Source organism: Colobus angolensis, unplaced genomic scaffold (assembly GCF_000951035.1).
Source record: "Colobus angolensis palliatus isolate OR3802 unplaced genomic scaffold, Cang.pa_1.0 Scaffold102, whole genome shotgun sequence".
NCBI classification, from domain to species: Eukaryota; Metazoa; Chordata; class Mammalia; order Primates; family Cercopithecidae; genus Colobus; species Colobus angolensis.
This window is the reverse complement of record NW_012111142.1, coordinates 6,241,239-6,254,078: the sequence shown is the minus strand read 5'-3', so window position 1 is coordinate 6,254,078 and position 12,840 is coordinate 6,241,239. Positions and strand designations below refer to the sequence as shown.

Here is a 12,840-nt window from a genome sequence, read left to right as displayed (position 1 = left end):
GTTTGGTCTACATGATAGGAAAGCCCCAGATGTCTTCAGATCACCAGATGTTTGGCATTGTATGGTTAACACCAGACCCACTGACTGAGTGGTTCACCTGAGAGTTGCTGTTTGACATCCTGTAGATTCACCCATTGTTAGGAGGCTGTTATCATTTTGTAAGTCAGCAGTTTGCAAACAGTAGTCCAGACTAGAAACCAACACTGGCCCTTGACAAAGTGTTCACTGGTGTGTGATGCAATAAATACATAAAGTCATAAAAGGAAGTGTATTTACCTTATAAAAGAACATCATTTATTTTGAGATCCTCTCCTTCCTATGTTTTTGTGATACAATTTTGTGTCAAATAAATCCTGATTGTAAGATTTGGTTTTAATGAGTAAATGAGACAGGGTAAAAAATTGAGAAACCTATATAAATCCCTAGTTTTCTTTATGTGATCTTTGTATTGGATTGTAAAAAAAAACAAAGCAAAATTGTAGAAACCACTGCTTTAAACCTTGTGATATTTTGAGCACAATGACAGCTAAAGTATTTTCATGTATTTCCCAAGTTTTCCTTTTCCTAGAAGTGGGGTAACTCTCCATGGTAGAACTGTTTGCATGGGTCTTGAAAGCATTGGACATCTTAACAGTCAAGTATTTTGCTGACAAAATAATGAATTTTCCTTTTGAAACAAGCATTTTGTTCTTAAAATAACTCCAAAGTGAACACCTTCTGCACTTTTAAAGCATTTCCCTCTGAAGGCATGCCATGGAGACATGACCATAGGGAGAAACTTTTTGTGCTAGAAAACTGAATTCCACCACTGTGAATATTTTAACAGCTTTCACAGGTTCTACAGTTTGCTCTCCTGACCCCAAAAGCATATATCTCCACATGCTGTAACATCAAGGGTCTCTCCTCAAGCTTTGGAAGCTCAGCCAGAATAAGCCGAGTACCCTCCATGTGTCAGGCGATATCCAATACGTATTGCTGGGAATAGGGAGTCATAATAACCATAATTTTATCTGACTTTTGTCTGTCATTTGTCATGTGGCAGACAACATGCTAAAATGCTTATTTGCATTATCTTGCTTGATTCTCATAACCACTCTGGTAGAAAAATAACATTATTATAGCCTTTTTATAGGTGAGGAAACAGTTGCAAGGAAGTAAAATCACTTGCCCAAGGTCACAAGCCCTGTGAATGATAAAGCCACCACTTCCATCCAAGTCGGTCGACCTCCAACCTGAACTCCCAAGTGCTATGCTAAACCACCTGCCTCTTGTGGATATATTATCTACAAAAAGAGTTCTGCCCTCAAGGCGATTATAATCTAATTTAGAAGAGGGAAGCACAAGGGGAAAAGCCATTATGTAGAACAGAATGATGTAATTCCAAAAAACATGTTGTGGGATTGTAGAGGAAAGAGTGATTAATTACGATCTACCCAGGGAAGACTTTTTGCGTGTGGCCTTAGGCTGGGTGAGAACAAAATAGGGCACCGGCAATTATCTAGAGAATTGGATCACTGTGGGTGCCAAAGTGGATGATGATTTCAAGCTAAAAAGACTATGCTTTATGCTCTGAATAGTTCAGAATTGGCCACCCACACCCCTGGAATCTGTTGAATTTTTGCCAACTCCCTTGTTCTCTTTGTAACTTATTGCCCTGGCTTAGATGAGCTTCCTACTCCAGGTGAGGGAAGATGCAGGATGGTGCTGCTATAGCAGGGAGTGCTGGCAACGTGGAAGAAACCTTCCTTGAGTCAGGAGCTCTGGATTCAATCTAGACTCTTCTCCCACAACTGGTTGACTCCAGGGAAGCCACCTCTTTCTCTGGGTTCAGTTTTCTCTACTGTAAAGTGTATACACTGAAGTTGATGGTCTGTATGGGCCACTCGAAATCCTGTGTCTCTGTTTTTGGAACAGAGAAAGAATGAGAGTGAGAGGCGAGGAGTGGAAGAAGCTAAAAGATTCAGCATGTTCAGATTTCATGACTCTTGTGGTTTTGTTCCTAGACAGGACCTACCAGGGGTGCCTCCTGCAGATGAGGTGGTTTTCCTTTTTTACCCATCACATTCTATGCCTGCCCTCTCTAACCTACATGGTATAGTAGGAAGATGCCATACCATGGAGTCAGAGATTCTTGGGTTGAAATCCTGACCATGTCCCATTACATAGTGACTTTGAACAAATTATGTAATCTTTCTGTGCTTGTGTTTCTACAACTGTAAAATAATAGTTTGCAATACCATAGACTCTTCATGTAGATAATCTAATTCTATTACTGTAAAATCTAATTCTAATACCATTGGTTTGGTGTTAGCAATGAAGGTGATAGCAACTGAAAAGTAAGAAGAGCAGTGACTGAAAGCTCACAGGTTTTGATAAATGAGCACTATTACTATTATAATATTTATTGTGTTAAAATACAAATTGTATACAGCACTCCTCTGAACACAGACCTACAATAGTTACCCATTGCTTGTTGGACTTCTTGAACCAGACTTGACCAGGCAAAGAGAATTTGAGAACCTCTGTTTCACTAGAAAGGTGGTATCTACAATATCTTGCCACTGTAGCATCTGCTATGTGTAATAAGATGCTTGGGCCTGCTGGTGGTCACCTGTTTTCTAGGTATATGCATTGGCTTTTGTGGTGTTGTGTGTGTGTGTGTGTGTGTGTGTGTGTATGTATATATATATATATAATATGTATGCATTATATAGATATATTGATAAATATAATTTTTAATTAAATATGTAATAAGGACTATGAGAGTTAGCCATGAATCATGGGTGAAAAATATATATATAAAATAATACCACAAATGCATATATATATGTTATACATATGTATATAATATAGAGAGAGATAGGTTTTTGCCCATGATTCCTGGTTAACTCCCATAGTCTTTATTATAACATTGGGGCACTTGAGGCCTTAGGTAAGTCTCTCTCAGTGACCCCTCTGGTCCTTCTTCACCTGTGCAAGGTAGGATGCTAATTTGATTATGGATCAGAAGACCCTCATTCCAGAGAGGGTCCTGCCCCATACCCTAGTGGAAAGAATGCTACACAGAGAGGCCAAGAAAAGTCTGAACAGATAGTCCTTGCTGGGTTTAGATCATGTGCTTTTTGTCCAATCATATTTTTACATGGTTGTCAATCATGCCCATGTAAAAAAGCCTCCATGAAAACCCAAGAGTACAGGGTTTGGAAAGCTTTTTGATTGCTGAACACATGGATGTTCCTGGAGGGTGGAGTGCCCAGGGAAGGCATGGAAGCTTTGTGCCCCTTCCCCCTTACCTTGCCATACGCATCTGTTCATCTGTATCCTTTGTAGTAGTATTTATAAATAAACCAATACACATGTTTCCCTGAGTTATGTGAGCTGCTCTAGCAATTCTGAAGATGGGGTTGTGAGAACCCCAACTTGAAGTCAGTAGTTCAGAAGTTGTGGAAGGTTGAACTTGCCACTGGTGTCTGGGGTGTGGAGTTGGGGGCATTCTTGGGGACTGAGCCTTCAATCTGTGATATCTGATGCAATCTCCAAGTAGACAGTGTCAGAATTGAACTAAAGGACATCCAGCTGGTGTCTGCTACAGAATTAAGTGCTTGCTTGGTGTTCGGGAGAAACTCCTACACATTTCGTCACAGAAGTCACCTTCTATGTGGGTGATTGCTGTGGTGTAAGACCAGAGGAAAAACATGATTTCAGAGTTTTTCCCTAAACAGCCTTGACATACTCCATTGTAATAAGATAGAGAGATGAAAGTGTTTATTACTGGTGGGATTATGTTAGAAAACACATTTCGTGTCCCAGTAGCATTCAAGATCAAGAGTTAAAACAGTCTTTTCTCTTTACTCTCCTAACTGATACTCAGCTTCCTGTGTGAGTGTGTGTTTAATGTTTTTGTCTAAATTGATTGATCTTTGTCTCATGATCTCTTTTCTTAAAAAAGCTAAGTTCAGCTAAATGAACATTGCTGAGAACTTATGTTCTAGACACTGCTGGATGTTGTGCTGAGGGGAAATGAATACAGAGATAAATAACTTGAACTATTCTCTGTCTAGTGGGAAAGAGAGATCGAGATATAAATAGGGGAACAAAATAAAACGTAACATAAGGGTCATAATTTTTAAGGTGGATTAAAAATATATGTGTGTTTCTTTATTAAACACCTTTTATAGGCCAGACTATAGGGCCAGGGATGTAACATTATGTAAAACTCAGTCCAAATTGCATAGGTGCTTACAAGATGTAATAACTACAAGATGGAATAAGAAAAGGTATTGGATGGGAATAGTGTCTACTAGAAAGTAAGCAACTTGAGTGTAGGGGCCTTATCTATATTATTCCTCAATGCATTTTTAACATTAGAACACTGCTTGGCATGTACCAGGTACTCATTAAACATTTCTGTAGTGAGTGATGAGGCTATCATAAAGTTTTGTTTCCCCACCCCTAAACAAGATTGTAGGTTCAGTCTGAAAGGACTCCAGGACCCTCTCTGCTGGTAAGGTATGGTGCCACTTTGTACTCTCCCAGTCAATCTGATTGGCCTCTTGACTTTAGCAAAACTGAGCTGGGGGCTGGTCCCCCAGTGCCAAGCACAGAGGAAGCAGGGTCACATGCCACCCATGCCCAAAGCACTTCCTGACATTTCCATGGGTCTGGAACCAACTCTTCTCCTGGGTTTCATCTCAATATATGTAGGAAGACAAAAGAACACTGAAGCTTCCAGTTAATTCAACACCCCACCCCCACTTACCCCTTCCTGGAGAGGATAACAGTTCTGTTGACCATTATAATGCATTTTCTGTCTCCCAGCAGTCCACATAGTCATTAATTTCTGCTGCTGACATCAGGAAAGAGGATTATGTGTGTGTCTGAAACTGTTCCCAAAGTGCTCATTAGTCATAGATAATTGAAAAACTGGTAGGGGAAGATTTGGTGTAATAGGATCCCCTGCCTGTGAAGAGGGACTGCAACCACCAGATAATTGTAGATTCCAGCTTTTGACCACTCAGACTGAATCTGCCCATCCTAATGGGAGTTCAGCAGACTTGAGCCTAGGAGCTCTCAGGGCGATAGTGCTTTTACATACCCAGGTGAGGGCCCGTACACTGAGACAGAGACAGCCAAATCAAGAGAATAGGTGAGCTGCCCTTGGGTCTCTTTCCTGCCTTCAGACTGTGGAGCAGCATTTGGAAAAAGTGCCCAGTATTCTCCTTTATTTTGTTTTTATTTCAACGTAAGCTAGTTTGTTTTGATCACAAAAGACATACAAGGTCTTGGGATACAAGAAACACAAACATTAGAAAAGAGTACCCCACGCTGGATCCCAACCCCTGCTGTGACAGAATTCTAGGATTTTTCTGGAAGTTTATGTGCTTACATTTTTGTATCCTTTTCTTTAAAAAAATAAAATAAAAAGATCACATGATCATACTCGGTATACTATTCTGCATCTTTCCATTTTCTCTGAATTTATCTTGGAGTTCCAAATCTATACCTTAATTCAAGTTCGTTCATTTTAATGGCAAGGTGGGATTCTGATCAAATTTAAGGGGGAAAAGCATCTTTTAAAATATTATACAAGAGGCTGGGCATGGTGGCTTATGCCTGTAATCTCAGCATTTTGGGAGGCCAAGATGAGTGGATCACTTCAGGTCAGGAGTTCAAGACCAGCCTGGTCAACATGACAAAACCCTGTCTCTCCTAAAAATACAAAAATTAGCCAGGCGTGCTGGCATGTGCCCATAGTCCCAGCTACTCGGGAAGCCGAGGCATGAGAATCACTTGAACCCAGGAGGCAGAGGTTGTAGTGACCTGAGATTGTGCCACTGCACTCCAGCCTGGGAAACAGAGTGAGACTCTGTCTCAAAAAAAAATTACACAAGAAATATAGACCAATTAGAAATTATAGGAAAAAAAGGAAAGGAAAAAGAAAATCACTCATAATTCCTCCACCCAGAGAAAACCTATTTTCTATATTTTTTTCCCCTGGGAATGTATTTTTACAAATAGTTCATCTACTTTCATTGTTGTTGTTCTTAAAACTGTTAAGAGAAAACCTTTAGGCAAATTAAATTTAACAGTTTAACTGTGCAAAGAATGGTTCATGAATTGGGCAGGTCCCCAACCAGAATAGGTTCAGAGAGACTTTTGCTCTGCCACGTGACTGAAGAGATATTATGGACAGAAAAGGGGAAGTGAGGTACTGAAAATGGAAGTGAAGTACAGAAACAGCTGGATAGGGCACAGCTCTGCGTTGGCCTTATTTGAACAGAGTTTGAACAGTTGGCCGCCTGTGGGTGGTTGAAGTATATCTTCTGTGATTGGCTGAGACTTGGCTTCTAGTTACAAGAGTAGGCTACAGTGTGTTTACCAATCCAGTTAGGTTACAGTCACTATGTATGAAGAAACCTTTAGGTTGAAATTACAGAGAGACACGTTTAAGTTAATTTAACAAAAGGAAGTCATATACTACATAATGTTTTGCAGCCTGCATTTTTCACTTGGTTTGACTGTTTTAAAGATAAAAATTATTCCCCAAGCTTTTCTTTACACTGAGTGTTTGTCTAGTTCTTTCTTTCTTTATTTTTTTGAAATGGAATCTTGCTCTTGTTGCCCAGGCTGGAGTACAGTGGCACAATCTCAGCTTATTGCACCCTCCGCCTTCCCGGGTTCAGGCGATTCTCCTGCCTTAGCCTCCTGAGTAGCTGGAATTACAGGCAACTGCCACCATACTCAGCTATTTTTAGTAGAGACGGGGTTTTACCATGTTGGCCAGGCTGGTCTCAAACTCCTGACCTCATGATCCGCCTACTTCAGCCTCTGAAAGTGCTGGGGATTACAGGCGTGAGCCACCATGTCTGGCCACGTTTATCTTCTTAAAAACCCAATCTGAGCACTCACAGTCATGCCCCTCTGGGCAATTCCTTATTGCCTGGCCACGCCTGAAGCCCTCCGCTGCCTTTCGTCCAGTCTGTTCCAGTTCTCTATTCCTCTCTGGATCCCTTTTTGCTACATACTCAATGCCTCAAACACACCATGCCCCTCAGGGCTCCCTACAGTAAACTCACTTTTTGCTCTGCTGTCATCCCTTTCCCCAGAGCATGCCAGCACTCAAACCACCAATCTCCAACTTCCCTTTCCACACAGGCTTCAAAGTCATCTTCACCTTGAAGACTGTATTCACTCTACTAGCCACCCTAACTGGACCCTCCGCAGTTCTCTGGGAACACCATGGACACATTTTCACCTTTCTAGCATTTTCTACATTGTCCTAAGAGTCTTAGTTTTTCATCGTCTTTGTCCCAAACCACAATATGAGACCTCAGCACCTAAATCTTAACACATGGTAGATGGAAATCTATGCAGGCCATCATTAGTTCTATTGTTACTGAAATGTTTGTTAAAATGCATGAATGAATGGTTGAATGAAGCCTAGAAAGAACTGCAAATGCTCAGGCAGTGAAGTCTTGATTTCTGGGAAAAGTAGTGCTGTGAATAATTTAATTTTATGGTGAAAGAAAAGCCAAACAAGGATTAGATTGGGAAAAGTTGTCAGGAGGCACTTATGTTTGCTTCTGACAGCTCTAGTGTCCTGAGTGTACCTCTGGCTGATAAACTTAGAGTGTGATTTTGAAGGGGTGATTTCTCAGGGATTCTCACCTATTTCTATCATCCTCTCTCGTGTGAAGCTGTTTCATTTTGGTCCGTAAATAAACAAAACTCCTTCCTGCTTGGAGTCCAGATAGCCTATTCCTGAAGGCTGTGGTTCCAAATGAAAGAAGGAATGTTTGTCCTTGTATATATTTATTTTCATCCCTAACTGCTGGATTGAGGAGAAGGCTGGTTTACTGCTGTAGGTTGGGTTTTCCAGAAGCAAAGGCTGAGACAGATTTGGGGGATAAGGTGTTTATTAGGGATGGTCAACTGTGAAAGAAGGAAGAGAGAGAAGGACTGGTAGAGGGAAAAGAGCTGAACCAAGGTGCATTCTTGCAGCACCTTGGTGAACCCAGCAGAGTCTCTGGAGTGAGTGGTGTCCATCAGAGCCCTTCTGCCTCTGCTTTGCCAAGTCACCAGGTGCTGGCTGTCCTGGGAGGTGCAGCACCTCGGGAAGGCGGCTCTCTGCAACTGAGGCAGGCCCTGGAACATCTGGCAGCTGTCTGCCGACTTTACTCCATCCTTAAAGGGGAGTTTGGGCCATGGCACCTCAGTCTCTACCGTGCTTCCTATATCCACGCAACCACCGTGACCTGTTATTTCTTGTTCCATGGAATCTCTTCTGTCTGCCTCTGTTTCTACAGCTCAATTCAGTACCTCAGTGAAGATCCTTATGTTTTCTCTCTCTCTTTGATTACTGAAATAGTTTCACACTGTTTTCTCTAACCCCAGTCTATCCTCTGCTGTAATACTGCCACAGAGTGCTTTAAAAAAACACAAGTTTAATTGCTTTCCTCCTGGCTTAATGCTCCTTTAGTGGTTTACAGTGGGCTTCATGATTAAGTTCAAACACTTAAGTATGGATTACAGGGCCCTGCATCCACTGCCCCTATCTGCCTCCCCAGCCTCCTCTGTCCTTCAACACCCACCCCCTACCAGTTCGGACCCCAGCTTCTGTTCCAATTTACCTAGGCCTTTTGATAGTTCCCTTAGGGGCCCCTTCTCCCTTTTTTCCTGTCCTTGCTCAAAGATGTGTCCTCTGCTGATGAAGATACCTGTGGTCCCACAGCCTATGATTAAACCCGGATCTCCTGCTTGCATGCTCAGGACTCTTTCTGCCTCGCAGTGGTCTGCAGCCTCATGTTCTGAGCCTAGAGGATATAGAATCAAATTAAACTCCTTTACCAGCTAAGGTTTCTTCCTAAATTACTATAGAGAAAACTTGGAAGAGTGCCCCACCCTGCTAATCCAGTCTGGAACCTTTTCTGTAAAAATTACACCTTTTATGTTTGTGGAGATTGGGGATGAAGGTGGAACAGAATTTCCATTTTGACCTTCCTATGAAAACCGGTTTTTAAAAATCTCAATTTAGTAGGCAAGATTTCTAAATGGTGCTCCTTTTTTTTTTATTATTTATTTATTTTTTTTAACATACATAATGCTTGCTCTAAAAATACTTCTCTTGATCCCTTCATCCATTCGGAATGCACTTTTAAACAACATTTACTCCAAAAGGTAATGTAACGAATAAGAGCAGAGGTTTGGGTATCAGTCAGAGTAGAACCCATGGCCTGTCTTCAGCTCTTAGGCTCTCACTAGGGAGTTTACTTTTCTTCTATAAACCACAATTTTCCCATCTGTCTGTGAAATGGGGGTAGTATGGGTCCTATGTTATCCTTCACAGGGGGTAATATGAAAATGAAATGAGAAAATGCATGCTGTGTCCTTAGTGCAGACCCCAGCATGAAAGTGCTCAGCAAACCAGACTGCAGTCTCTCCTGTGTTAGATACTAAACATAGTGACATAATTTAGATATTGTCCAGAACGGTATTATACAAAGCCAAGGGCACTGCTCTTTTCCAGGTTTCTGCCACTTTGACATTCAAAACAGACTAAGATTTTCCTGTTCTCTGCCCCATCCTTTGAGCATCTTAACCTTATCCTCCAGACCATCAGTGTCCAATAGAAATGTAATATGAGCCACATATGTAATTTTAAATTTTTCAGTAGCCATGCTAAAGAAAGTGACACTAATTTTTAATATCTCTTATTTAACTTAATATATTCAAATTATTATTTTAACATAGAATTGATATAAAAATTATTGAGATATTTTACATTCATTTTTCCAGATGAAATCTTTGACATCTGGTGTGTATTTTCCGCTTAACACCTCTCAATTCAGATGCTATATTTTTGTTGGAAATACTTGATTTTTATTTCTTAAATTAATATGGGAAAAGTAGATTTGCATGCCCAAGTTGTTCCAAACATAATTAAAAGTTTTTCAGTAACTGAATTGAATAAGTTGAAGTTAAAACTAAATAAAATGAAGAATTTAGTCCCTGAGTTACTCTAGACATACTTCAAGTGCTCAGTCCACATGTGACTAGTGGCTGCGATATTGAATAGCAAAGTTCTTCTAGAAGTCACTGTAGAGGTTGCAGTCTTCCTTTTCTTAGCTAAACTTGTTTTCATATTTTATTACAGATAGAAGCTCTTTACTTAAAATGGATAAAAATGGTGTCGTGGAGGTGCTTTGGTTCCGTTTAGAGGAGGGTGGTTAAGCTGTTCACTCTCTGACCCCTCTCCCAACCTCCACCCTCACCTCTATCCCCAGAGGTCCTGGAGCACCTCTGCCCAGCCCTTGAGCTCCATGGAACAATTAACAAGTGGCATCTTAGCACTCAAAAATTGCTGATCATGCACCCAGATTCTATCTTGGGGCTCAAAGGGATCTTAGTATATCCATGAGTCAACTCCTAGCCCCTCCCTGCAGTGCAGAAATACTATAGAATTCCTTGGGGGATGAAAGAGGGCTTAGACTCTGTCTAACACCTAGGAGCAGATGGATCATTTCATTCTATTCTGTCTTACGTGGTTCTCTGTGTCCTTATCTTGTCTTCCTAACTAGGTTGGGGGCAAGGACTGCTTTTTACAGCCCCACAGCACCCACACAAAGCAAGACAATCAATAAATTCTTAACTGAAGGCCTGACTGATTGCAAGAATTCAAGGTCACTTGAAAAATCAGGGTCACTGCATTGCACAACTCCAAAGAACATCATTCAAATTGTATTATATGGTTGTGCAAGTGGCAGCCTTGTAAAATTTGCAGAGGTTTAGACTGGAGTGTCCTTTCCAGCTGAGAAAAAATTTTTAACAAATTATTTGTTGCTACAAAGTACATCTCTTTCCCCTTATCCTCTGCCAGGGAAGCAACTCAAGAGTAAGTTTTCCTGACTTAGGAATATATGTTCATTAGAGAGGGTGTATGCATGTATGAACACATGGGTTCATGTGCGTTTAAGTAGGTTAGTAGATCTGCCATGTTAGGAAGCCCATTTGGAATGGTTTGAGCATTTGAACATTGTATTTAAGAGGCTACTGTGTTTATATTCCTTTTGAAATTTTCCGTTTTCAGAATCTTTGGTTTGAATGATGCTTTAGAGCTCCTGGTTTGTAAAGCTCCCCAGAGCATGACCTATAGGTACCAAGCACGTACACCAAAGTCCCTGGATGAGCAAAGGGACTCTTGATGACTGCATGGTTTTTATCTTTGCAAATGCAGAGGAGGGAAGAGGGAGCAAAGAGTTTCTCTTAAACAAAACCCTCTGTTTACTTTTGTGTTTTTCAAACTGATGTGTTTGTTTTTTCTCACGTCTACCCAGGAAACCAAGTGCTACCTCCTGGAGCTTCTCTTGGAAATGGGCTCACACCAGAGGCAGCAAGAGACCTTGGCCTTCTCCCTGGGATTGCGGTTGCAGCTTCACTCATTGATGCCCATGCAGGAGGACTAGGTAATCTCTTTATTTGCTGCCTACAGCCAAAACCGTATTCAAATGGAATATTCCCCAGAGCTGAAGACACTCCTTTTCTGTTTTTAAAGCAAAGGTCAGGGACTTTGGTGTTTCAAGATTAGGCATTTGGATAGAATTATAGAACTTTTCATTAATGTTAAAATTTATTTATAATTGTATTAATTTATTTATACATGGCAATAGAAAAAAAATTATTTGAATAACTTTCTGCATAGTTCTTTTGTTTACTGAAAATTCAGAAAAGATATCTTAATTTCTTACCACACTTAGCTCTACTGTTTTTTTGTAATGGTACTCCAAAACCCTTATAAGTCTCATAGATTTATTTTAATAATATATTTGGCTTATGTCCTATATCCAGTTCCTTGCTTGTAGTCTTGATTTTATCTTCTACATAACTCTCAAGCCTTTCATTCATGTATTCATTTGTTCATTCACAAAACACCCGTTGAACACTTCCCATGTCCAGGCATGGTGCTAGGAGACAGTGAACTTAAAACAAAACCAAATAAAACCAAGGTCTCTTCCCCAGATTTTAATGGGAAAACACACAGGGAAACAAAGAATTACAGTGAAGAATGATGACTATCATCTTCCTCATCCTTATTGCAGGTTGTGTGTGTTTTTTGCGGTGGAGGTTGTTCTGGTTCTCAGCATCTCTCATCTCAACTCTAGCCATATATTTTTTCCCTAGTCTTTCATTCTAACAATGTTTTGTTTTAAACTATGGTTTATAATTCATGAGATCAATTTAGCAGGACATGCCCACTGAATTTGCACAACAGAATGGAACAGAATTGAATGGAACAAAGTAGAAAACATCAGAGTACATCTCACAAAGTAAGGGAAGGCGCTGCTTTGTTGAGCTGGGTTTCCATTTTATGTGTGTATACTTTCAGACACTTCCCTCAACCCTGCCCTTACTGTGCCCGTGCATTTACACCTCTGTGACTTGGCACACATACTCTCTGCCCAGAATGATTGGTCCTCCACTACTCCAGCTGGCTAACTCCTCCTCTAACTGCAAGACCCGTATCAGATGCTTTCTGCTCTGCATAGCCTTTCGTGAAACCATCAGGAGTATTTAGAAATTCTCGAAATTATGGTTTTTTCAGCAAACTGTTTGAAGAAATGATCATATTGCATTGTAATTTCTAACATATCTACTTGTCATTGCCATTAGACTGTGAACTCCTTGAGAGCAGGTACATTAAGTTGTTTGTCCTGTATCCTTCATGCCAAGCCCTATGTCTGGTTCCTATAGCTGCTTATAAGTTTGTTAAATGAATAGTCACATTAAGGCAAGAATAAAGTGAGATGGCTTTAAATAGTTGAGTGAAGATTACTCTGCCTTCTT

The 12,840-nt window shown here is 40.6% G+C and overlaps 1 protein-coding gene across 2 annotated transcripts in view; it reads left to right on the top strand.

Annotated features, from left to right (window-relative positions):
* FGGY (FGGY carbohydrate kinase domain containing) overlaps nt 1-12,840 on the top strand; it is a 441,241-nt gene that overhangs the window by 196,207 nt on the left and 232,194 nt on the right. For both annotated transcript variants that reach the window (XM_011941258.1, XM_011941249.1), the window contains one exon: nt 11,334-11,462. In XM_011941258.1, coding sequence (XP_011796648.1) covers nt 11,334-11,462 — 129 coding nt within the window. The remainder of the gene's footprint in view (nt 1-11,333; nt 11,463-12,840) is intronic.